Genomic DNA, 24,660 nt, shown 5'->3' on the forward strand with positions numbered 1-24,660 from the left:
GGCTGAGTTTGCCAACATGAAAGGACTGGGAATTGTGCATCAGTCGAATAGCCCCTGGACTTCACCATTCCATATGGTCCCTAAGTCCGATGGTGGTTGCCACTCATGTGGTGAAAATCAACATCTTAATGAGGCTAGCACCTCCAATCATTACTTGGTCCCACACATTCACTACTTTTGAGCACACTTAGCCAGAAAGTTAATTTTTTTCAAATTTGATCTAGTTAGTGGCTACCATTAGCTCCTAATATGTGCTCAGAGGACATTCCCAAAACAGTTGTGATAACCCCATTTTGTCTCTTTTGAGTTTCTGTGCATGTCATTTGGGCTGAAAAATGCAGCACAGACTTTCCAATGGCTGATGGACTCTGTACTAAAAGACTTCAGATTTTCTTTTTGTTCACCTGGATGACATATTGTCCAAATCCAAGCATGCATCTCTTTTCTGCACACTTTTCGAGCACTTAAGCCAACGTGGGTTGATTATTAACCCTACTAAATGCCAGTTTGGGTTGTCAGACATTGACTTTCTTGGTCTTCGCATCTCTGCAGAAGGTGCAAAAATGCACCCATCAAAAGTAGCCGTGATTATGGATTTCTCACTGCTGAGTAGTGCTAAAAACTACAGGAGCTTTTAGGTATGGTGAATTTCTATCACCGCTTCATTCCACAAGCCGCTGAACTTGTGCTCCCCCTGTGTATGGTGCACTTTAAGGCTATACCACTAATCAAGTGCTTGACTGGTCAGTGTAAATGACCAAGGCATATGATGATACCAAATGAGCTCTTTCCAACACAACCCTACTGGTGAACTCACATCCCAATGCATTTATAGCCATTGCTACCGATGCTTCAGAGTATGCTGTGGGTGCTGTGCACGAACAGTTGGTCAGATGCATGTGGCAGGCACTCGCATTCTTCAGCCAGCAGCTCCATCCCTCTGAAACTGCTGGCTTGTGGATATTTGACTGTGAGCTTCTCTGTCTCGTTCTGGCTGTCTGCCACTTTTGTTTTCTTCTAGAGTGTCACCATTTCACAGCATTCATTGACCACAAACCCTTCATGCAAGTGATGCCTAAAATATCAGGCCCTTGGTCTCCATTGCTGCAATGCCAGTTGGCCTACATATCAGGTATACAACTGATATCCAACACATCAAGAGGAAAAATAATGCCATAGCTGATTGCCTCTCATGGCCAGCTGTTGAGGCCATACACATACGGGTTGACTATGCTGGCATGTCAGCCGACATAGCCATTGACCCTGAGGTCCAGGATCACTGAACAGCTGTGCGGTTGGCTAACACTAAGCTCAGGGAAGCTGAGGTGTGTCTCCTGTGTAACACCTCAACTGGTTACCCTTGCCCCATAGTAGGACAAACTGGAGGTGAACTGTTTTTAACTCCATACATGGCCTCTTGCATCTGGGCCAGAAGGCCTCACAGAAATGGTTTGCTCTAAAGTTTGTGTGGCATGGCCTTTAAAAGGACATGTGTGATTGAAGTGCAGCTTGTGGGGAATGCCAGTGAGCAAAAATTAACTGTCATGTCCAGGTGCCATTGGCACCTTTTGAGGTCACTGATTGATGGCTTGACTATGTCAATGTGGACCTTGTTGGTCCTCTTACCCACCCCCTCTCCCATGGTTTCATGCACCTGCTTACCATGGTGGACCGTACTATCAAGTGGCCAGAGGTCATCCCACTAGCATCAATGACAGCCACAGATTTGGCTTGGGTATTCATCAGCACTTGGGTTGCTTGGTTTGGCACCCCATCTGATGTTTCCTCTGACAGCAGTCCCCAATTCATTTCAGACTTCTGGGCTACAAAGGCCCAGAACTTCAGTGTTTGGCTATATCACACCACAGCATACCATCTGCTGTCCAACGGCCTATGCAAGCGGTTTCATCACTCCTTAAAAGCTGCTCTGAGGGCTTCCCTGATGGATAAGTGTTTGCATGATCGCCTTCCATGGGTACTGCTGGGATTCAGTTCAGCTCCAAAAGAGGATCTGCAGTCATCCATAGTTGAGTGCCAGGTGTTTTTACTCCTGATGTCACGGCCACCTGGTCAACATTTCATCCTCATCAGTAAATTCAATTCTTGCACCTATTCCTACCAAGGTCTGCACTCTTGGGCTCCTGTTGACCTACATTCTTACATTCTGCCTCGTTTGTTTTCATCCAATATGATGCACACCAAAGTTCCCTTAGGTCCCCTTAAGATGCTTTGGAATGGAGAGAAAAGACTTTTATCATAGATAGGAGGGGTAAACCTGAATGTGTTTTGGTAGATCTCCTTAAACCTGCCCACCGAGATTTGGAGGATTCCACTACCATGCTGCTGCTGGCATGACATGTCAACACATCTCTGGATGAGTCAGATGCACCTGCTGTTCCTTCACCCATGGAACATAGCACCCAAGCTGAGCAGCTCGTTTGAGCTCTGGACAGGCTCACAATGCCATTTTAGTGAATTCTGGGGTGGGGGGGTGCTGTGTAGGGTATTGTAATTGGTGGAATTGTACATAACTCACAACCACCAACATTGAGTCGGAGTTCACTTTAAGAGGCTGGTCTGACATGTTGATTTTTAGGATCTTTAGCGTGTTTTGTGTTCAGGTTTTGAAGTTCAATAAATGTGGTTGTTGCAGTTTTTACTTAAACTTACAAACACCTCACATCATTTTATTTGTAAAAACCTACAATTTTATGTCCAAAAAAGAAGAGGCTTCTGAATGAAAAAAGTGGTCATTACCTCAGGTCACTTAATCAATTACTCCTCACGTCTGCATTCCTTATTCCCTTATCTTTATGGCAAAATACCTGCTGCTTGTCCATTATCTTGCTCAATTACGCGTCCCCAGGCCACGATCCTGTCATTTGGCCACATTGCTTGTTGATGACTGGGTAAATGTAAAAGAATCTACAAATATTTTTTGGTGGCAATTAAAACCATTAACAAGCCTACTGAAATCTTCCAATCTTTTGTTTCACCTCTTACCAACATCTGACAGTTTGTGTTGAGTTAAAAATGCAGTATTCTCCATCCCCACATTACTATAGATATTTAGTAATTGTCAACATTAGTTTACACTAAAAGTTTATTGTGTTAGTCTTCACTAAAGATTTTTCATTTACTATCCAATCAGTAAGCTGAAATATTAACTTTGCAGTATTTCATGCTGAAACTGTTGGTTAAAAATGGAGAATAACAAAAATTTTTGAACAGGTAATTAAGTATTTAATAAGTCAAAAGTAGGAATTTAGTGAGCTGTGATATTCTATTTATGATTTTTGCTATCAAAATGTACTACAGAATGTTTCAAGAAGTGTACTATTACTATTGAAAAAGATTGCAAGAATTGGCATACCATAAATTTACAAACAAGTTGAGGTATATTCTTTTAACTTACATTCTTATGAAACAAAAGATCAAAATTTTAAATACTGCTCTGCAATAGTTACAGAAAATGCAATTGACAAATTTTTTGATGAAGTATTGTCAAAGTACACAACTTACAGGCCTCTCTAACACCACAGGAAGAGATGGCAAAAACTCAGGTTTCTCTTTTGAAATCGGCAGGCTGGCAATTTTCATCAGAAATTCTCTGCTGTAGGTTATCCTCTCTGCATCTGGAAAGTAGATTGAATTGGTAAACAAAGTAAAGCTCTTTTTTAATGCAAAATTTACAAACATAAAAATGGTGATAAAACAGCAAGAATGTGCTGAATTTGAATGATAAGCCATAATCATATTGAATGACAGCAGATTTACTAGGTCAAATGGCTCACTTCTGCTCCTTATTTTCTATGTTTCCAAGGGGCTTGGGAATCCTTGTGCAGGAGAGTCCAGGGCAGATTCATAAGAATGATTCCGGGAATGAAAGGGTTAAAATATGAGGAGCGCTTGATGATTCTGGGCCTGTATTTGCTGGAATTTAGAAACATTGAGGGGTGATCTCACTGAAACCTATTGAATATTGAAAGGCTTAGACAAAATGCACATGGAGAGGATGTTTCCTATAGTGGGTGAGTCCAGGACCTGAGGGCACAACCTCAGAATAGAGGGACATCCATTTAAAACAGAGACAAGAAGGAGTCCTGACGAAGGGTCTCAGCCCGAAACGTTGACTCCTCATTTCAACGGATGCTGCCCGACCTGCTGTGTTCATCCAGCTTGTTTGTACGTAAGGAATTTCTTTAGCCAGAGGGTGTTGAATCTATGGAAATCATGGCGATGGACAGCTGTGGAGGCCAAGTCATTGGGTATATTTAGAGTCATAAAGTTCAGCACAGAAACAGGCCTTTTGCTACATCAAGTCTGTGCTGAACCATTTAAGCTGCAACAACTTAAGCAGATCCCATTGGCCTGAAACAGTAATATAGCCCTCTATATACCTTTCCAAACTTCTCTTGAACGTTGAAATCGAGCTCGCAAGCACCACTTGCACTGACAGCTTGTTCCACACTCTTACGACCCTCTGAGTGAAGAAGTACCCCTCATGTTCTCCTTAAACTTCTCACCTTTTACTGACAACCCATGACCTCTGGTTGTAGTCCTACCAAACCTCATTAGAAAATGCCTGCTTGCATTTACGTTATCTAAATCCCTCATAATTTTGTATACTTCTATCAAATCTCCCTGCAATCTTCTACGTTCCAACGAATAAAGCCCTAACCTATTTAACCTTTCCTTATAACGTAGGTCCACCAATCCAGCATCCTTGCAACTTTTTTCTGTGCTCTTTCAACCTTATTTACATTTTTCCTGTATGTAAGTGACCAAAATTGCACATACTTCTCCAAATTAGGCCTCACCAACGTCTTATACAACTTCAACATACCATCCCATTTCCTGTGTTCAATACTTTGATTTATGAATCAATGTGCCAAAAACTTTCTTTGCAACCCTATCTGCCCGTGATGCCACTTACAATGAATTATAGATATGTATTCCCAGATCCCTTTGTTCTACAGCACTCCTCAGTGCCCTACCATTCACTATGTAAGACGTCCCCTTAATATCTGGTCAGAAGTGCGGATATTAAAATATCTATGCAATATGGGCAGAGAGCCATCTTCATCAAGGGCGTGCCATGGAATATTCTGGGTGTGTGATCTATATTTCCTGTTCATTCATTTTAATAAGCATCCAACCCTCTCCCACCCTTGGTCAATCAGTTTCAGCCCTACATGCATCTCCTTCGACTCATAACATAAAAATTCATAGCACAGCAGCCCATTTTGTCATTTTCTCTTTTATTGCACTATAAAGTAGGTTGGTGTATTTATCTTCTGTAAAAGCAGTTTTAATTTATTGTCTTTGTTTCAGGGAGACAAGGCATTCAAATCTATCCTGTAGATACTGTTGCAGAATTTTAGGATGCTTTTGTACCAAATAAGGTGAATGTATTAGATACCTCAGAGTAATCTTTGAGCACTATACTGCTGAAGCTGAATTTCAATGCCATGGTACAAATGGGACCTACTGCAACTCAGATGGAGAAAACAATGAAGGGCTATCCTAATAAATTGCAATATACGTTAATATATTCTTCCCTCAATATAAGACCATATACTGATAAACTCCCCCAAAATTCCACAATTCACCAACAACTTGGAGGCAATTTACAGTGACCAAGTAAACTAAAAATTAACATAGAACAACTAGACTGAACAATTCATTATTTACATGACAGTATTATTTGAAGATTATGATCTTACCTGAGACATTAACAAAAGTCCAAAGCACCTATTGCCATAGTTTTAATTTCATTAATTTTCCTCGTTGCTTATCACCTACAGCTCTTTCTTTCACTACCAATATCTACAAACACTGATTGTTTCTTTAACCACCACCCCTTGCAATTAACTCATTTCTATATTACCCTGGCCAGTTTCCTCTACATCATCTGTGGTTTAATATACTCATCTGTGCATGTGCAACATAATTTGTCTTCTCATATTTTACGTCTCTGCTCATAAAGGTTGTATCACTAATTCTCAAATTGCCTTGCAATTTTCATACTATCAACATAGTTTGTATATTTTGTAAGTTTCAACTACATTTTTATCTATTGAGGTTTCTACTTGCCTTATTTGCCATCCTCAAATGCATTACTTCATCCTACTCTGAACTAAATTTGACTTGCCACCTGAAAGAGCCACTGATATCTTCCTACATTCTACAGCATCCTTCTTCATCAATCACCTCAGTGCCAACTTCAGCATCATCATAGGCCTTATAGTTATCAATCCAAAATTATTTGCCCTTATTCGTATCAGAGTTGAAAATTTTGATCCAGGATACGTAATCCCAGTTATTTAGTACTTGGTCCAAATTAGCATTTGTTCATTGTTGGCCTTTAAGGTGCTAAAGGTGAGGAACTGCACAACAGCAATGCCTTTTATAATCATAGGAAAAATGTTGGAGATGTTCTTTGCATGCTAAAGCATCAGCCTAAATTCAATTGTGGTTAAATTTTTGCCAAATGCATAATTTGTATGAGCCCTTATTTAATGGTGTGCTGTACTTATCTGAACCATAAGGCAATTAGGCATAAGCTGGAAACACATCCAAAGTAGATGCTTCATCACACTTTCCACTGCAATCTACTTTGTTCTCCCCATTTTTCTGGCTACTCCTTTAACTATTACTCCAATAATGTGATATGACTCTTCTTCATTGTGTTGATTACTAAGAAGGAAAATAGACAAAATGAAACAGAGGGCCTTGCACACCTACCTCAAGAGCACCATACATTGCTTTCTATTAACACTCCTCATCACCCACAGGACCTCACACAAGAAATCAAAAGTTATGGATCCAGATATTAATATTTTTATCCCATAATACTGTGCCTATGAACCACAACCTCAAAAACATCAATTCCACTATCTGGTAAGATCTAAATGTCACTGCTGCTGCTGCTCACTTTTTAAAAGAAGGGAGAATAAATTCAAATGGAGAATTTTTATCACATTATCATGCATTATGAATGCAGTGATGTCAGCAGTTCTATTGCAAACTGATCCTAAGCTAAGCTGATCAGAGTCACTGTGACTGTTACCTCCAAGAACGAGCATTTGCCGCATGCAGGTTTGGGACTGGGGCTCTGTATATTGTAAAACATTATAGATCTCAGTAAGCACTTGTTTTGTTCTTTCAAAGTCTTAGCTTCCCAACAGATTTTTTCTTAAATGTGGAAACAGTTTATCTTCTGATTATGCTTATGTATTTCCCCATGTCCTCCCACCATTTACACAAACCTCACTCCCAGTCACCTGTCTTGTCAAGAAAACAACCTCTCCCTCAATGTTGCAAAAACAAAGGAGCTGGTTGGGGACTATAGGAGGAATGGAGCCAGGCTGACCCCTATTGACATCAATGGATCTGGGGCTGAGAGGGTGAACAGCTTTAAATTCCTCAGCATACACATCACCAAGGATCTCACGTGGTCTGTACGTACTGGCTATATGGTGAAAAAGACACAATAGTGCCTCTTTCACCTCAGACGTTTGAAGAAGTATGGTATGGGCCCTCTAATTCTAAGAGTTTTCTACAGGGGCACAATTGAGTGCATCCTGACTGGCTGCATTGCTGCCTGGTGATGGGAACTGTACCTCCCTTAATCGTAGTACTCCGCAAAGAGTGGTGCAGACAGCCCATCGCATCTGTAAATGTGAACTTCCCACTATTCAGGACATTTCCAAAGACAGGTGTGTAAAAAGGGCCCAGAGGATCATTGGGGACCCGAGTCACCCCAACCACAAACTGTTCCAGCTGCTACCATCTAGGAAATGGTATCGCAAAATAAAAGCCAGGACCAACAGGCTCTAGGACAGCTGATTAATTTATCCTGATACAATTGTATTTCTATGTTATATTGACTGTCCTGTTGTACATACTATTTATTATAAATGACTAAAAATTGCACATTTAGACAGAGATGTAACGTAAAGATTTTTACTCCTCATGTATATTAAGGATGTAAGAAATAAAGTCAATTCAATACAAAATAACCTCAGGAATCTAAGTAGATCTCCTTGAATTATGTATCCAAAATATTTGTAAGTAATTAAAATTGTCTGCATGTATGTGATGCAGACAGTTGTTGAAAGTTCTTCCCTTGTTATTCAAACTTGTCCCTCCCTCTTCCCCATTGACCCCCACCACCACCTTTCCATGACACACACTATATATGCAGATAACTAATTAATGTTGACTGCTGTGTATTCTGCATATCTTTGACATGTATGTGCACCATGTATGGAAAGGCCCAATTCAATATACTACAATATTACATTTTGATCTCAGTCTTTGAGTTGTACAGCATGGAAACAGGCCCTTCAGCCAACTCGACCATATCAACCTTGCTGCTCAGCACATTTGGCCCTCTAAACCTCTCCTATCCATGTACTTATCTAAATGGCTCTTAAACATTGCTAATGTGCCTGGCTCAACTATTTATAGCAGCTCTTTGTAAATATGTACCACTCTTTGCCTGAAGAGCTACCCCTTACATCCTATTTAAATTTCTTGCCTCTAAACTTTAAACCTATGCTCTCCTTTTTAGTAACTCCTCTCCAGACTATTTGGTTTCATCCTTTCTATGCCCCACATGATATTATATACCTCTATCAGGTCACCCCTCAATGCCCTACATTCTGGGTAATAAAGCCCTAGTCTCTGCAATCCCTACTTGCAACTTAGACCTGTAATTAAAATTGAACACCTATGTTTAAATGAAACAAAAATCTGACCCATGTGATTTAATTTTTTAGGCCACAATATTTTAACAAAGAAACTAAAATACAAGTCTGCAAGGTATTAATTTTAAAATGATGCCATCCTCTTAGTCAGCAAATATGACCTGAATTACTGCCTCTTCATTGTCCATCTTTGAAAAAGGAGTTATGATTATGAGCAGGAAATTAAACTTTATTACTGAAACTGTTAAATGATATTGTAAAATATAATTAAGGTAAAACTGTGATCAAAGAAAAAAGAAAGCTTCAAAGCCTTCATACCTATCAAGTGCTATTTCTTGCCTCATATCATGTGCTGTTTTGATAAGATCAAAATTAAGCAATAGCAATATATTTCATGTATTACATGTTAACAGCTACATAGTTATAATGTAGTCCTAATACCAAAAGCAGTTCCTTTGTTAATTAAAGAAAATTGAATGTTGCACTTATCTATTATTGTGAGATGGCAACACTCAGTTTTCTTTAATTAACAGTTTCTATAGCCATTCAACCTGCAATGTGTAACCAAGCCCTGGTTCGCTAATTTTATATTTTCTCCAGCCTAGGAATTTTGCATTCTCCTTTGGATGGTTTCTTAAATTTTACCATATTGTCTAGAGATATTTTCATAAACTGAAGCTTAACATCTGTAATAATTAAATATTACTCTACATTCAGCATTCAGGTAAAACAAACAATTTCAGAAATTAATCTTTCTCATTATTGTAGCTGCTACACTTTAAATTAAAATGTGCCCTTTCATAAGCATTCTCATTTAAGTGTGCTTTGTAATGGTTACATTTTTTACTTGATCATATAGAACATGTCTCCTTTCTATTACAGCAGAAAGTAGGTAAAGTCAGATCAGAATTAGCTCAATTTTGGATTAATAATTAAATATAAAACCTGGAATGTTTTAAATTAATCTAAACTAAACATTAATGTCACAAAGATTTATAGTACAAGAGGCAGAAAATTCTGAAGGAAGAGGACTAAGGATTTTAACTGATCAGAGCTTTTCTTAAGTTCACTTATTCTGGAATGGGGGCTTCAGCAGAAAATTATTACAATTTATTTCATAGATTGAATAGACTACAATACTATCTAAATGCATAATCAATGAAATTACCCTTCTTTGTGCCATCTCCCTGACCAGAATGACGTCTTTCAGTTGGTCGTTCTTTCAGATCATGTTTGCTTCTAAATGATGGAATATTACTCCACTTGGTTTCCCGTTGTACATATCCACTTGAAATAGTCTGTAAAGTTTTAAACACTGGTTACTTGTCACAATAGTTTGCATATTTCATGTATTTGCTTTGCTGCTCAGATAAAAATAAAGTTCTAAAGCAGAAAAAAAAACTCAAATTGGGAATTAAACAGAATTTCTAATACAACTATAGGCTCTTCTCCCAGTTTATGAATAGCATTTTCTCAAACTGATAATGGGCATCATAAGTTTATAGAAATTATGCTTATGATGCTCATCATCAGTTTGTCAAATAATCATTCCACTATTCTTCCACTATTTTCAGTGTTCTTACCTATTTATCTAAAGTTTTGCTCTTTGTATTTAATAATCCTGGTAATTTGTGGGCTAGCATCAGCTATGATAACTACTGAACTCTTATCAATAGTTAATTGGTTTACAAATGCACCTTATAACTAAATGAAATGCAAGTATTATCCTATATATGAATTTGACTTAAATTTTGAGATTAATTTGACTACAAAAATAATTGCAATCTTGCCTTCTCAGAATACCAAGTAATTAATAAATTCAGAGCTACTAGTGACACCTTTAGCTAAGAACCTAATTTAGAATAATGTTATTCCTTCTACACAAGGTGAAATCAAGACCCCAATAATATCATTGGCCACATAACCATAAGGCTTTCAATGTTCAGGATTATCATGAAGGAAATTAGTTCACTCATGAATTGTTGGCTTGCCAAGACACTCAGTAATCAAATAAATGAAATGCATGGAGTCAGTCCAGTTATCTACTAAACATGCCAGGGAAAGGTCAAGGCCTGTACATTGATGTGCAAGTGATTTTTAATGTGTCTTAATTAGTGCCAAACAAGATTTCCGGCATTGAAAGTTTAAGTTTAAAAAAACATGAATACTCTTTTTAGTAATAGCAACTGTTGTGGCCAATTTTTTTTTTCCCAATTTTTGTTTCTTTCATTGCTCAACTCTATTCAGCAACTCTAATTTTATTTTGCATGCAATTTAACATTGTACCATTTACTAAATGCAACCTACAAATGGAATGCACTTGAAAAGGAATGTCTATCCTGTGCCCTGCTAGTAATCCGGATTGCACTGCAGGTAGACCCCAGGATCAGAGCTGAAGAGGAGGAGGAATCAGGAGGAAGCAGGACTAACCACCAGATGCAGGTATCAGTGAACCTGGGAGCAGAACACGACCATACCCTATTTCACTTATTTTGTCAACATTTGCACTTCGACTTCTAGAACCTGATCTCATAAGAGCAACCTTTATGAAGGCACAGATCAATTTATTTACAAGCACACATGCTCAAACAACTGTGCGATGTCCTCAATCATCCTCTGCACGCGCGCGCACACACACACACACACACACACACACCGCTGTTCACATCAGGCATTCTGAACAACATGCAGGACACATCATAAGCTTAATCACAACTATGTATTGAAAATCAGATTATTACTGAAACTTTGATATTAACTCCTTCTTTATGTTTGCAGGATGTTTGTCTACAAGAGAAGAGAGAATACCCTCCTTTGGGTCACAGAGGCTCATGTTGCTTGAGGAGAATTCTTCATCCTTAACAGAGACAAACAAAGGAAAATCTCCAGATGCTGGAAATCTGAGCAACACACACAAAATGCTGGAAGTACTCCGCAGGCCAAGCAGCATCTATGGAAAAGAGTACAAGCCATAGTACAGTCCTGCTAAAGGGTTTCAGCCCGAAATGTTGACTGTACTCTTTTCCATAGATGCTGCCTAGCCTGCTTTTCCCTCCAGCACTTTGCATGTGTTACTCCTTAACAAAGAGCTGAGAAAAGGTAAGGTGAAAGAGCATGCAATTTTCATTGCACTTTATTGGTGTCTCCTAGCCCCATTATAATCTCCCCAGCATGGGGTCTCTATTTTCACTTAGGAATGTCAATTTGGAGACAACAACATTCCCTATGGTGGCTATTACAATGAAGCTCTTCCTATATTAATTGCAGTAGGGATAAGAAGCCAATCATATAAAAAAGATATGCCTTATTCCCAGGATCTGATCCTTCCTCACAGTGACATTGGCCATTACCTAAGATTGAAAGTGTTGGGTAAATTTTGCAGGTACAAGAGAGGTACATTTAGCAAAAGAGTGTTTCCTAGTTGTGGTCACCTATGATGTATGCTTAGTGTGCAATACACATTGAATTTCTTCCCAAGGAAAGGGCTTGAAACAAATATTTCACCTATTATGCATAATAGTTACTGCCTAAGGATAAAGAGTCTATTGTGCTTGAATATAGAATATCAATGACCTGTGGTGCTCAGTAAACTGTGATACATTGCGAAGATCAGCCACTCCTGCCTGGAATTATTTAGAGACTAGGTGTGAAATAAGTCAAAGACCTTCACCTACATAGAGCAATTCAGGCAGAGGTGCATGGTTGAAGCTCTTCCTGCAAAAGATCATATGTCTCTGCTATCAACAGCTTTGAAAACATTGATTATCAGATCTTTTGCCTTGCGAAGAGGAATGAAGATAAATACATTGTTATCTGAATATTTGTGGAAAGCTGGCACACATGTTCATATACTCCTCTTCCAAATATCTCATAACACCACAAGATATAGGAGCAAGATTCCGTCATTCTGCCCATTAAGTCTGTGTCAATTACGGTTGATTTTTTAAAAATGCCTGGTTCAGTCCCTATCTACATTCACAACACTTCACCTGCTCTTTGTCTTTTCAATGACTTGAAGTTCTCTGTCCCTGATCATTTTATTTTCACTACATATGTCCAGTTGCTATACACATCCACCACCGCACCCCCCCCCCCCGCCCCCCCATCAGGAGAGCCTTAAAGTTCTCCGGTTCTTTCTGGATGATATACCCAGCCAGTTCCCCTCCACCAACACTCTCCTCTGTGTAGCAGAACTGGACATTACCCTTCGGCTCCTCCCTTCAAACCATGGACTCTCACATGGGTCCCAGCTATACATGCCTTTTCGTAAGCTATGTAGAATAGGCTTATGTTTCAAGCCTACACCAGCACTGCTCCCCAACTCTTCCTCTGCTACACTGATGACTGCATTGGTGCTGCTTCCTGCAGCCATACTGAGCTCATCAACTTTGTCAACTTTGCCCCCAACTTCCACCTTTTGGGTGAAAATTCCTCATCTCAGTTTTAAAGGGGTGTCCTTTCATTCTGAAGCTGTACCCTCAGATCCTAGACTCTCCCACTATTGGAAACATCGTCTCTCTGTTCAATTTATCCAAGCCTTTCAGTATCAAGTAGGTTTGAATTTTCTCCTCCCTCCCAATTCTTCTGAACACTACTGAGTACCGTCCTAAAGACATCAAATACTCTCATACATTAAATCTTTCATAGCTGAGATCATTCTTGTGAACTGCCTCTGCCCAAAAGCCAGTGTAAGCTTGCACCCAAATGCAAGTGTAAAGAATGGTTACTGTAATTTGTTTTATATTGACCCCAAAAATGTTTACTTCACATTTATTTAATCAGCCTATCATATTGATGTTGTTATAACTACAATATCTCAGACTGATCCAAATTAAAAGAAAATGAATACTGTACTTTGAAGTCACAAGAGTGAACCCAATTTCAACTAATGAAATAGAGACTGAAACAAAGCGAAAACAAGATTAGAGTCACATAATACTGAAAAAGACTTCAGCCCAACATGCCAATTATCATCATTCATCTATTCCAATGCCACCTACCGGTGTTTGGTTTTAGTGAAATAAGTGCTCATCCAGCTACTTTTCAAATGTTGTGAGTGCACCAGCCTGCATTACTTTCTCAGTCAGTGCACTTCAGATTGCAACCACCTACTTGGTGAAAAAAGTCCTTAAATACCCTCTAATCCACCAAAAAACCTGTGCTCTCTGATGTTAAATATCTTAGTTGAGAGAAAAGAAAATTCTCACTATCTACACTATGTATGCCCCTTATAATACTGTGCATTTCTTTTATGTTCTCTCTTTGCCTCTGTCTCTCCACAGAAACAAATCAAAACCCATTCAGTCTGTCCTCATGACTGAAACATTCAATTCCAAACAATATATTGGTATATCTCCTTTGCACTCTTTCTCTATAGAGCGGTGATAAGATCTACACACAATAGTCCAGCTGTGGACTAACCAAAGTTGTATAAAGCTCTGAGGCATCAAAACTGTTTCAGGTGAAGTTCAAAGGACTGCATTGTGAAACAGCTGGTACAAACACTGCCACACAGCACCAAAGACCCAGATTCAATTCTATCCTTAGATGTTTGTGTGGAATTTGCAAGTTCTCCCCAAGTCACATCATAAAGGTGTGCAGGTTGGTAGGTTAATTGGCTGCAATAAATTTCTCCTTGTCAGTAGAGGAATTTGGGGTAATTGATGAAAATGTGGGAGAATTGCAATTCAAGATGGCACTGGAGAATCTCAACGACTTCCAGCTAGTAGCTGATTAACAAGGAGAACAACTAAATACTTTGTTAATTATTCTTTTTCTGATAAACAATCATCGCAAGCAAGTCTGTAACTTCCCTTTGGATTTGGAAGCAATTCAATGTAGCAGAACTGAGGCAATGTGAGACAGCGGGCTCATTGCCGAGAGCAAGGAAGACCCTAGATTCAATCAATTTAAGTATACTGTATGCCAAATTGAAAAGGTTGGGTACAGACTGAATCAAAGCGGCGGGGTCCAGACCCCAGAGCATATCGAAGCAACTGAAACTAATGTGTGGACAACAATTTAAGCAGCACGAGGAAATCTGCAGATGCTGGAAATTCAAACAACAAACACAAAATGCTAGTGGAATGCAGCAGGCCAGTCAGCATCTATAGGAAGAAGCACTTTCAACGTTTCGGGCTGAGACCCTTCGTCAGGACTAACTGAAAGAAAAGATAGTAAGAGATTTGGAAATAGGAGGGGGAGGGGGAAATCCGAAATGATAGGAGAAGACAGGAGGGGGTGGGGTGAAGCTAAGAGCTGAAAAGGTGATTGGCAAAAGCTGGAGAAGGGGAAGGATCATGGGACAGGAGGCCTAGGGAGAAAGGAAAGGGGAGGGGAGCAGCAGAGGGAGATGGAGAACAGGCAAAAAGTGATGGGCAGAAAGAGAGAGAGAAAAAAGGAGGGGAGGAAATAAATAAATCAGGGACGGGGTAAGAAGGTGAGGAGGGGCATTAACGGAAGTTAGAGAAGTCAATGTTCATGCCATCAGGTTGGAGGCTACCCAGACGGAATGTAAGGTGTTGTTCCTCCAAAATGAGTGTGGCTTCATCTTGACAGTAGAGGAGGTCATGGATAGACATATCAGAATGGGAATGGGACGTGGAATTAAAATGTGTGGCCACTGGGAGATCCTGCTTTCTCTTGTGGACAGAGCGTAGGTGTTCAGCGAAACGGTCTCCCAGTCTGCATTTAAGCAGCAGGCCAGATTGAAAAAGTCAGGGTGTCAAGGCCCGAGGCAAGGGTTGGGACAGTTCAGCTCGCTGCTCTGTGATGTTTACTCGGTTGTGCACTGATCTATGGGTCTTGAACTCTCTTTGTGGACTTCAGTTCACAAAGGTATTTGCTTGTGATTAGTTTCTTTTCACTGCACATTGGGGAGTTTGATGACAAAGAAAAGAAAATCTGCAGATGCTGGAAATTCAAGTAAAACACACAGAATGCTGGAGGAACCCAGCAGGCAAGGCAGCATTTATGGAAAGGAGTACAGTTGACGTTTTGGGCCGAGACTCTTCAGTAGGACTGGAGAAAAAATGATGAGGAACCAGGGATTCATCTTTTTTTCTCCAGTACCCTGACTCCTCATCTTTTTATCTCCAGTCCTGGCGAAGGGTCTTGGCCCCAAATGTCAACTGTACTCCTTTCCATAGATGCTGTCTGTCTGCTGAATTGCTCTAGCATTTTGCAGGTGTTTTTTAGGGTTCTTTTAGGTTTCCTTGTTTTTGGCTGCCTGTTAGGAGATAATCAAGGTTGTATAATGTATACATACTTGGAGAATAAATGTACTTTGAATTTTGAATTAGAATAATAAAACACAGAATTAAATGTAGGAATAGTATAAATAGGTCATTGCTGGTCAGCATGGACTTAGTGAATTGGAGGACCTGTTCCATTTACCTAGGTTTCTAAGAGGTTCCTAGTAAATTGTACTAGCACTTAAATATCCAGCAGTATTTTTGTTCTAATTTAGCTCTTTATCGTGTAATTTATACTTTATTTGTATTTTGCTTCTGAACGATTTGTCTCTAATGTTTTGTGTCTGTGATGCTGTTACAAGTAAATTTCTTATTGCACCTGTACATGTAAGAATAAACCTGACTTTGACTGAGGTCAGCCAGCCAGGACACACCTTCAAGGACTACAGGAAGTGTCTTTCATGCAAAGTAAAGGTAGCAAGCATCTCATACTTCATATTCACTTTAACAAAAAGGGTGCAAAATCAAAACAAGTCATGAATGAATCAGACAAAGCAGTAAGTAGTGCCCTGGCATCTAATGGCCTTACAGGAGCTGGTGGTCATGACTGCAAACTTCCCACGGTTCCAGCACAAGTTAAGAACAAGAGGGTAACAAGACAGTAGTTACAGTGCTTGTAAAAAGTGTTTACCACCCCTTCTCCTTGGAAGTTTTCATGTTTTATTGTTTTACAACATTGAATCACAGTAGATTTAATTTCACTTTTTTGACACTGATCAACAGAAAAACTGTCTTTCGTGTCAAAGTGAAAACAGATCTCTAAAAATGATCTAAATTAATTGCAAATATAAAACACAAAATAAATGATTGCTTAAGTATTCACCCTTTAATATGACACACCAAATCATCACTGGTGCAGCCAATTGGTTGTAGAAGCCACATAATTAACTAAATGGAGATCTGTTTTTAGAGACCTGTGTACAGTTGAACTGTTTCAATTGACTGTAGTAAAAATACACCTGTATCTGGAAGGTCCAACTGCTGGTGAGTCAGTATTCCGGAAGAAACTACACCATGAAGACAAAATAACACTCTAAGCATCTCTGTGAAAAGGTTATTGAAAAGCATAAGTCAGGAGATGGATACAAGAAAATTTCCAAGTCACTGAATTTCCTTTGGAGTACAGTTAAGTCAATCATCAAGCAATGAAAAGAATATGGCACATCTGTAAATCTGCCTAGAGCAAGCCGTCCTCAAAAACTGAGTGACTGTGCAAGAAGGAGACAAGTGAGGGAGGCCACCAAGAGACCTATGACAAATCTAGAGGAGTTAAAATCTTCAGTGGCTGAGATGGGAGAGACTGCGCAGACAATAACTGTTGCCCGGGTGCTTCACCAGTCCCAGCTTTATGGAAGAGTGGCAAAGAGAAACCACTGTTGAAAACACTCACATGAAATCTCAGCAAGAGTTTGCCATAAGAGCCTCTGAAGTCAGCTGGAAGAAGGTTCCATGGTCTGATGAAACCATCTGACTAAATGCTATATTTGGCATAAGCTAAACACCACACATCATAAGAAACACACCATTCCTATCCTGAAGCATGGTGAGGCTAAATCATCCTGTGGGGATGCTTCACTGCAGCAGGCCCTGGAAGGCTTCTGAAGGTAGAGGGTAAAATGAATCCAGTAAAATACAGGGAAATCCTGGAGGAAAACCTGATGCAGTCTGAAAGAGAACTGTGACTGAGGAGAAGATTTGTTTTCTAGCAAGACAATGACCCCAAGCATAAAGCCAAAGTCCAAACCTCAATTCAATTGAGAATTTATGGCTGGACTTGAAAAGGGCTGTTCACTCACAATCCCTATGCAATCTGGTAGAGTTTGAGCAGTTTTTAAAGAAGAATGGGGAAAAATTACAATGTTCAGATGTGCAAATCTGATAGAGACTTAGTCACACAGACTCAAGACTATATTTGCTGCCAAAGGTGCAACTACTAAATACTGACATGAAGTGGTTGAATACATATGCAATCAATTATTTGGCGTTTTATATTTGTAATTAATTTAGATCACTTTGCAGAGATATGCTTTCATTTTGACACAAAAGAGTATTTTTCTGTTGATCAGTATCAAAAAAGCCAAATTAAATCCACTGTGATTCAATGTTGTAAAACAACAAAACATGAAAACTTCCGGGGGGGGGGGGGGGTTAATACTTTTTATAGGCACTGTACTTATGCTTTCCTAGATCAAGAAAATACAGCAGTGTTCTGCACAGTAGACTTCCTGAACACACTCAACCTCATAAGGAAAAAGGACACATACTCACCAAACTCTACCTAACATCTAAACAGGAAAATATGCCTGTCCACAAATGCCATGTCTTGTAACTTCATAACATTAAGCTAATTCAGAGGAAGACATGCGCATCTGAAATGTGCAAGTAACTTTGTGTTTACTTTAAGCAAGGCACACATGTATCACATGGTAGCGTGATGATGTCTGCAATTCATGTATTTTACATATAACCTATAATTAGTTATTTAAGTAAATAAGAATGCTTAATTAATATATATGTCTCTGTGGGTGTGTGTGTGTATATACACAAGATTACAGTACTCAAATATTACTTAAATATTAAATGCACAACATTCCTCCCTGCAAAGCTATAAACTCTAGCTCAATACAGAATGCATCTCAACTATATACACAATATACAACTACTATATACAGACATCCCCACAACATAGTAAATTTTTAATTGTCCCATTCGGGCCTAAATATTTAATCGCTATGGAGAATTCCCTACTCTTGTGGGATAATGTCTTTACTGACAAGGGGGATCACTCTGCTTGGCAGGCGAGACTTGTGGTTGTAAAAGCAATCTCAGATTCTGGGGCTTTTTCCATAGTGGTTGCAGGAGTTGACTCTGAAACTTCAGGAAATGGATCTGACAGCTCTGGACACCTTTCTTCTCCATCCTTTTTCTAAATTTTTGCAACTTTCATGAGGCTCCTTGAACTCTCTTCCAGCTTAAAACAAAGCCACATTTCACAAGTCACTGCCTGATTAACATATCAGAAGTTTTCTCAGACGTGTTGCCTACAAAAACTGTAATAGTCAGACAACTGCTTTGGTCACTTTCATGCTTTCTCTGAGTAGCATCTTCCTTACTTGGTCCAATATGCTTTCCAAATAGAGGCACAAAGGTTGGCACCAGCAACTGTTTATCCTCTGTTGGGCAATGATTCATGGTGTTCAGTATGGAGACAGCTATGGCATCATCCAGTACATTTCTTAATTTGATTTCAGTTGGCTTCATTGCAAGAGATGTGACATGCAAGTAGTGGAAGGATTCCAATCAAGTTGTAGTTATCTCAGCCAATCACAATGCTGGTCCTCTTGTTTTTTTTAACCACATACAAGATCAATGTGGCTTTTTGGTTGTTGTATTTAACTATTACAAATATCATTCCCACAGGAATTTTCTCCAGTATAAGTTCTTAGTTGGATATCTGCAGGCTTCAGTTCAGTATCTTTCAATGCCTCTCGACTAATGTTGTGGAATGACTGAACTAGTGTATAATTCCATTTTAATCAATTTACCATTCACTTTTGGTATTAGCCATATTGCTTTTCTATTGTTAATTCTCACACTATAAACCTCAAGGCTACACATTCTTGTGTCACTCTCATTATCAGATTTTTCACCAACAGTACATACATTAGTGCTCTTTTTGAAACTGTAGCTTGACTTTTTATCTTTATCATTTCCTTATGCAGTCTATTTATTTTTTTCTGCCTGACATGCTATTTGTATGTGTCCTACTTTGGTGCATTTTCTGCAAGTTTCACCCTTAAATCTGCATTAATCTGGTGTATGTGAGCCCCTGCCACAATGGTAATACCATTTATTCAGCCAGGCCAGTTTCTGTTCAGACATCGTAATTATATTCACACTCACTTTCATTCCTGACTGCAACTCAAATGAGTCTCTGTCAACTCAAATGAGTCTCTGTCTGGTGTTTCTATTGATACAATAATTTCAATGGTTCTTTTAAAAGTAAGTTGTGCTTTAGTTAGGAGCCATTTCTGAATGCTTTTTTTAAGATTCCAGAAACTATTTGATCTCTCAGTGCATCATTAAGCCCATTAATACTGAACTGACAATGCTCAATCTCTTCAATTCAAATTTGTAAAGAGATCAAAAAGTGTTGCAAGAAACATAAGGTTATGATAGTAGATGTTTCAATTTTCCATATATTAACTGGACTCCAATGGGAAAGAGTTTGTCAAACATGGTCAGAAAAGTTTCCTTAATCAGTACATAGAAATCCCAATTTGAGAGAGTATGATGCTAGATCTCTGAGAAGGGAATATGACAGGGCAGTGAAATTTGTGTTGGGTAACACTTTGTGATCATAATGTCATTATGATAAGTATGGAAAAGTATTGGTCTGGTCCTCGGGTCCAGATAGTATTTTTGTTTTTACACATTTTTTAATAAACTATTCAATATATGTAATTGATTGATTGATTGATTGATTGATTTATTATTATGTTTTATTTTATTTATTACCATTATTTTTTCTCTCTCTGCTAGATTATATATTGCATTGAACTGATGCTGCTAAGTTAACAAATTTCACGTCACATGCCAGTGATAATAAACCTGAAATTGGAGAAAGGCTAATTTTGATGGTTCAGGAAGTATCTGTCAAGTGTGGATTGAGATAAGCTGTTTTCTTGCAAAGGTGTACTTAGCAAATGGGAAGCCTGCAAAGGTGAAATCTTGAGAGCACTAAGTTTTATGTTCCTGTCAGAGTAAAATGCAAGGATAATAGATCTATGGAACCGTTGTTTTCAGGAGATTTTGATGCCCTGGTTAAGAAAAATAAGGAGGTGCACAGCAGGTATAGGCAGGTAGGAAGAAATAAGGTATTTGAGGAATATAAGAAATGGAACAGAACACTTAAGAAGGAAATCTGGGGGGGAGTGGAGTGCTAAAAGATGGCATTGGATCGCTCTAGCAGGTAAGGTGAAAGAGAATTCTAATGGCTCCTACAGCTGTTTTCACAGCAAAATGATAGCAAGGAACAAAATTGGTACGCCAGAAGATCAGAGCCAAAAGAGATGGGGAAAATTTTTAATGGATTTTTTTTTTCATCTGTATTTACTCATGAGATGGACACAAAATCTATAGATGTGAGGAAATGCAGCAATGAGTTCATGGAACCTATACAGATTGCAGAGGAGGAACTGCTTGCTGTCCTCAGGCAAATTAAATCACTAGGGCCTGACAAGGTGCTCCTCATATCCTATGGGAGGTGAGTGCAGAAATTGCAGAGGCACCAGCAGAGATCCTTAGCCACGGGTGAAGTGCTGGTGGATTGGAGGACAGTTACAGTTGTTCTGTTGTTTAAAGTTCAAAGTTCATTTAATCATCAAACTATGTATACTATATACAACCTCGAGAGTTGTCTCCTTAGAGGCAGACACAAAACAAAAAATTTCAAAAGAACCCATTAACAAAAGTAGGCCGTCAAACACCCAAAACACAGATAAAAAAATAAATCATTCAAACAATAAAAGTAAGCAAGTAACATTCAGAACTGAAGTTCACAAAAGTGAGTTCACAGCCATGAAGCCAGTAATTACTGTAGCTGTTCTAGGAGCCCGTTAGTTGCAGGCTAAAGTCTCAGTTCAGCACAGAAACGAATAAACTTCAGCAAGCAGTGAGATGAACACCGACTCTGTTATCCTGACCCTTTCAATCTGGCCTGACAATCAAATCAGCCAAACAGCAGGTCGTTCCTTGCTCCCAGACCCAGGCCCGTTACCCACCACCTTAAATCAGCCCATGTCCAACCTTTCCAATGTGGCCTGGTGCTTAAGTCAGTTAAACATTGGCTTGTTCCTCGCTCTCAGGCCCAGGCCCTGCCACTTCAATTCTGCCTGTGCAGGCTATGCTGCAATTGTCCTGCACTTTTGAGATTTCAGTTCATAACACAAATATGCCAGGTTGTACAGGCAGTTCTAAAGCTCAGCTCCGTAAGGGAATTTACAGGCTATTGATTGCAATGATTGTTTTCAAGAAAAAAACTGGTTAATAAAGTAATTAGCAGTTATATTTGCTGCCGGCAAGTCATTGCTGTGCTTCACCAGACCCATCTTAAATCAAAAAAGGCTCTAAGAATAAGACAGGTTATTATAGGCTGGTGGGCCTGATATCAGTAGTGGGAAAGTTGCTGGAAAGTATTCCAAGGGACCCAATATATAAATATATGAGGCACTGATTAGGGATAGTCAACATGGTTTTCTGCATGTTAAGTCATGTCTAACCAAACTTTTTTGAGAATGTTTCCTGGAAAGATGATAAAAGTAAAACTGTAGTGTTGTCTACATGGACTTTAGCAAGGGCGTGGACAAGGTCCCAAATGGGAGGTTGGTCAATAAGGTTCAGTCACTTAGCATTCAAGATAAGGTAGTAAAATGGATTAAATATTGGCTTCATCAAAGAAACCTCCCATGTGGTTGCTTCTCTGACTGGAGGTGTGCTGCAGGGATAGGTGTTAGGTCTGTTCTTATCTGGATGACAATGTGGTAAACCAGATCAGTAAATCTGCGAATGACAGCAAGATTGGGGGGGTGTAGTGGACTACGGAGAAGACTACCTAAGCTTGTAGCAGGATCTGGACCAGCTGGGAAAATGGGCTGAAAAAATGGCAGATGGAATTTAATGCAGGCAATTGTGAAGTGTTGCACTTTGGGAGGTCAAACCAGGTTAAGTCTTATACGATGAATGTTAAGGCACTGAGGAGTGCAGCAGAACACAGAGATCTGTGAATACAGATTTCTAAATCCTTGAAAGTGGCATCACATGTAAATAGGGTCATAAAGAAAGCTTTTAGCACATTGGATTTCATAAATCAATGTACTGAGCATATGAGTTGGAGTGTTATGTTGAAATGGTGAGTCCTAATTTGGAGTATTGTGTATTTTTGGTCACATACCTACAGGAAAGATATAAGTAAGAGTGAAAAATTGCAGAGAAAATTTACAAGGATGTTGTAAGGACTTGAATTATAAAGAAAGGTCAAACAGGTTAGGTATTTATTCCCTAGAACATTGAAGATTGAGGGAAGATTTTATAGAGGTTTATAAAATTATGAGTATAGAAATGATAAATGCAAGCAGGCATTTTTCACTGAGTTTGGGTGAGACTAGAACAAGAGGTCATGGATTAAGGGTGAAAGGTGAAATGTTTAAGGGGAACATGGAGAGGGAACTTCTTCACTCAGAGGGTGGTATGAATGTAGAACAAGCTGCCAGTGTAAGTGGTGGATTAGGGTTGATTTTGGATAGATACACGGATGAGAGGGACATTGAGGGCTATTGTTTTGCAGCAGGTCAATGGGACTAGGCAGATTAATGGTTCAACACAGACTGGATGGGCTAAAGGGCCTGCTTCTCTGCTGTAGTGTTCTATGACTCTAACTTTTCAGTCACCAATATATTATTTCCTTACTTGTATTTTTAAAACTCAAGGAAATATTGTGTCTGTTAATTACATTGTATAAATGAAAAATGATGATATGCTTTTATCTTGTTTATAACACATAGCTTCATCTCATTTAGAAGAAAAATTCAGCATCCTAATCCTTAACATTTCTAATCTTAAGCAATCCAACACCTGGTTAGAGCACACATCAGCATGGAACTAATCCTACCCAGTTCTCTTCGTTCCATGAAACATCATTTTGATGTAAAAGCGGTGGAAAGTAATCAACACATATTGTAGAATCTGGTGGAAGAGAAATTAAAAATTAATGGTATAATTAATAAAATGTAAATAATTAAATGTTTGCTTACTTCCATGCAAAAGATCAATTGGCAAATGAAATAAAATGTAGAGCAATTTAACACAAAACAGGCCTTCCAGGTCTACACTGAACATGACACCAATTCAATTTCACCAACCAGTTATTGTCTAAATCCCTCTTTTCCTTGCCTGTGCACGTGTCTATCTAATGCCCCTTAAATAAATCTTAAATCAAATTCTGTCTTGCAAATCTTTAATCTTTTCATAAACTTATTCCCTCCAGCATTTGACATCTCCACACTGGGAAAAAGAGTGTACCTACTCTTTATACACTTCTCATAATGTTGTATTTTTTTCTATTAGGTTGCTCCTCAACTTCCAATGCTAACTATCTACTACCAATCTTTGGCTTCTCCCACAAAGCCAATGTCTAATCCAAATTACTACCTCATCTAATCCAAATTACTACCTCTGAACTTTCTTGACCAACCTCCCATGTGGGATTTGGCCAAAAGCCTTGCAAAAGTCCATGTAGATAACCTCCACTGCCTTGCCTTCATCTACTTTCCTGGTAACTTACTCAAATAAGTCTATAAGATTGGTTAGACATGACCTGTCAAGCACAAAGTAATGTTGACTAACCCTAATTAGTCTTGTCTATCCAAATACTTATATATCCGTTCCCTTAGAACACCTTCCAATAACTTTCCCATGACTAATGTCAGGGTCACTGGCCTATCATTTCCTGACTTATTCTTAGAGCCTTTCGTAAACAACAGAACAACATTAGCTATCCTCCAATCCCCTGGCACCTCACCCGTGCCTATGGATGTTTTAAATATCTCAGCAAGGGCCCCTGCAATTCCTGCACTAGCCTCCCATAGGGTCCAAGGGAGCATATTGTCAGGCCTGGGGATTTATCCACTCGAATT

General features: G+C 39.0%; 1 protein-coding gene across 1 annotated transcript in view; it reads right to left on the reverse strand.

Annotated features, from left to right (window-relative positions):
- Nucleotides 1-24,660, reverse strand: part of gra (granulito) — a 98,232-nt gene that overhangs the window by 43,272 nt on the left and 30,300 nt on the right. The window contains exons 4-6 of the mRNA XM_073052685.1: nt 23,637-23,710; nt 9,883-10,012; nt 3,523-3,635 (exon numbers count right to left, since the gene is read on the reverse strand). Coding sequence (XP_072908786.1) covers nt 3,523-3,635; nt 9,883-10,012; nt 23,637-23,710 — 317 coding nt within the window. The remainder of the gene's footprint in view (nt 1-3,522; nt 3,636-9,882; nt 10,013-23,636; nt 23,711-24,660) is intronic.

This window comes from Hemitrygon akajei, chromosome 1 (genome assembly GCF_048418815.1).
Source record: "Hemitrygon akajei chromosome 1, sHemAka1.3, whole genome shotgun sequence".
Lineage (NCBI taxonomy): Eukaryota > Metazoa > Chordata > Chondrichthyes > Myliobatiformes > Dasyatidae > Hemitrygon > Hemitrygon akajei.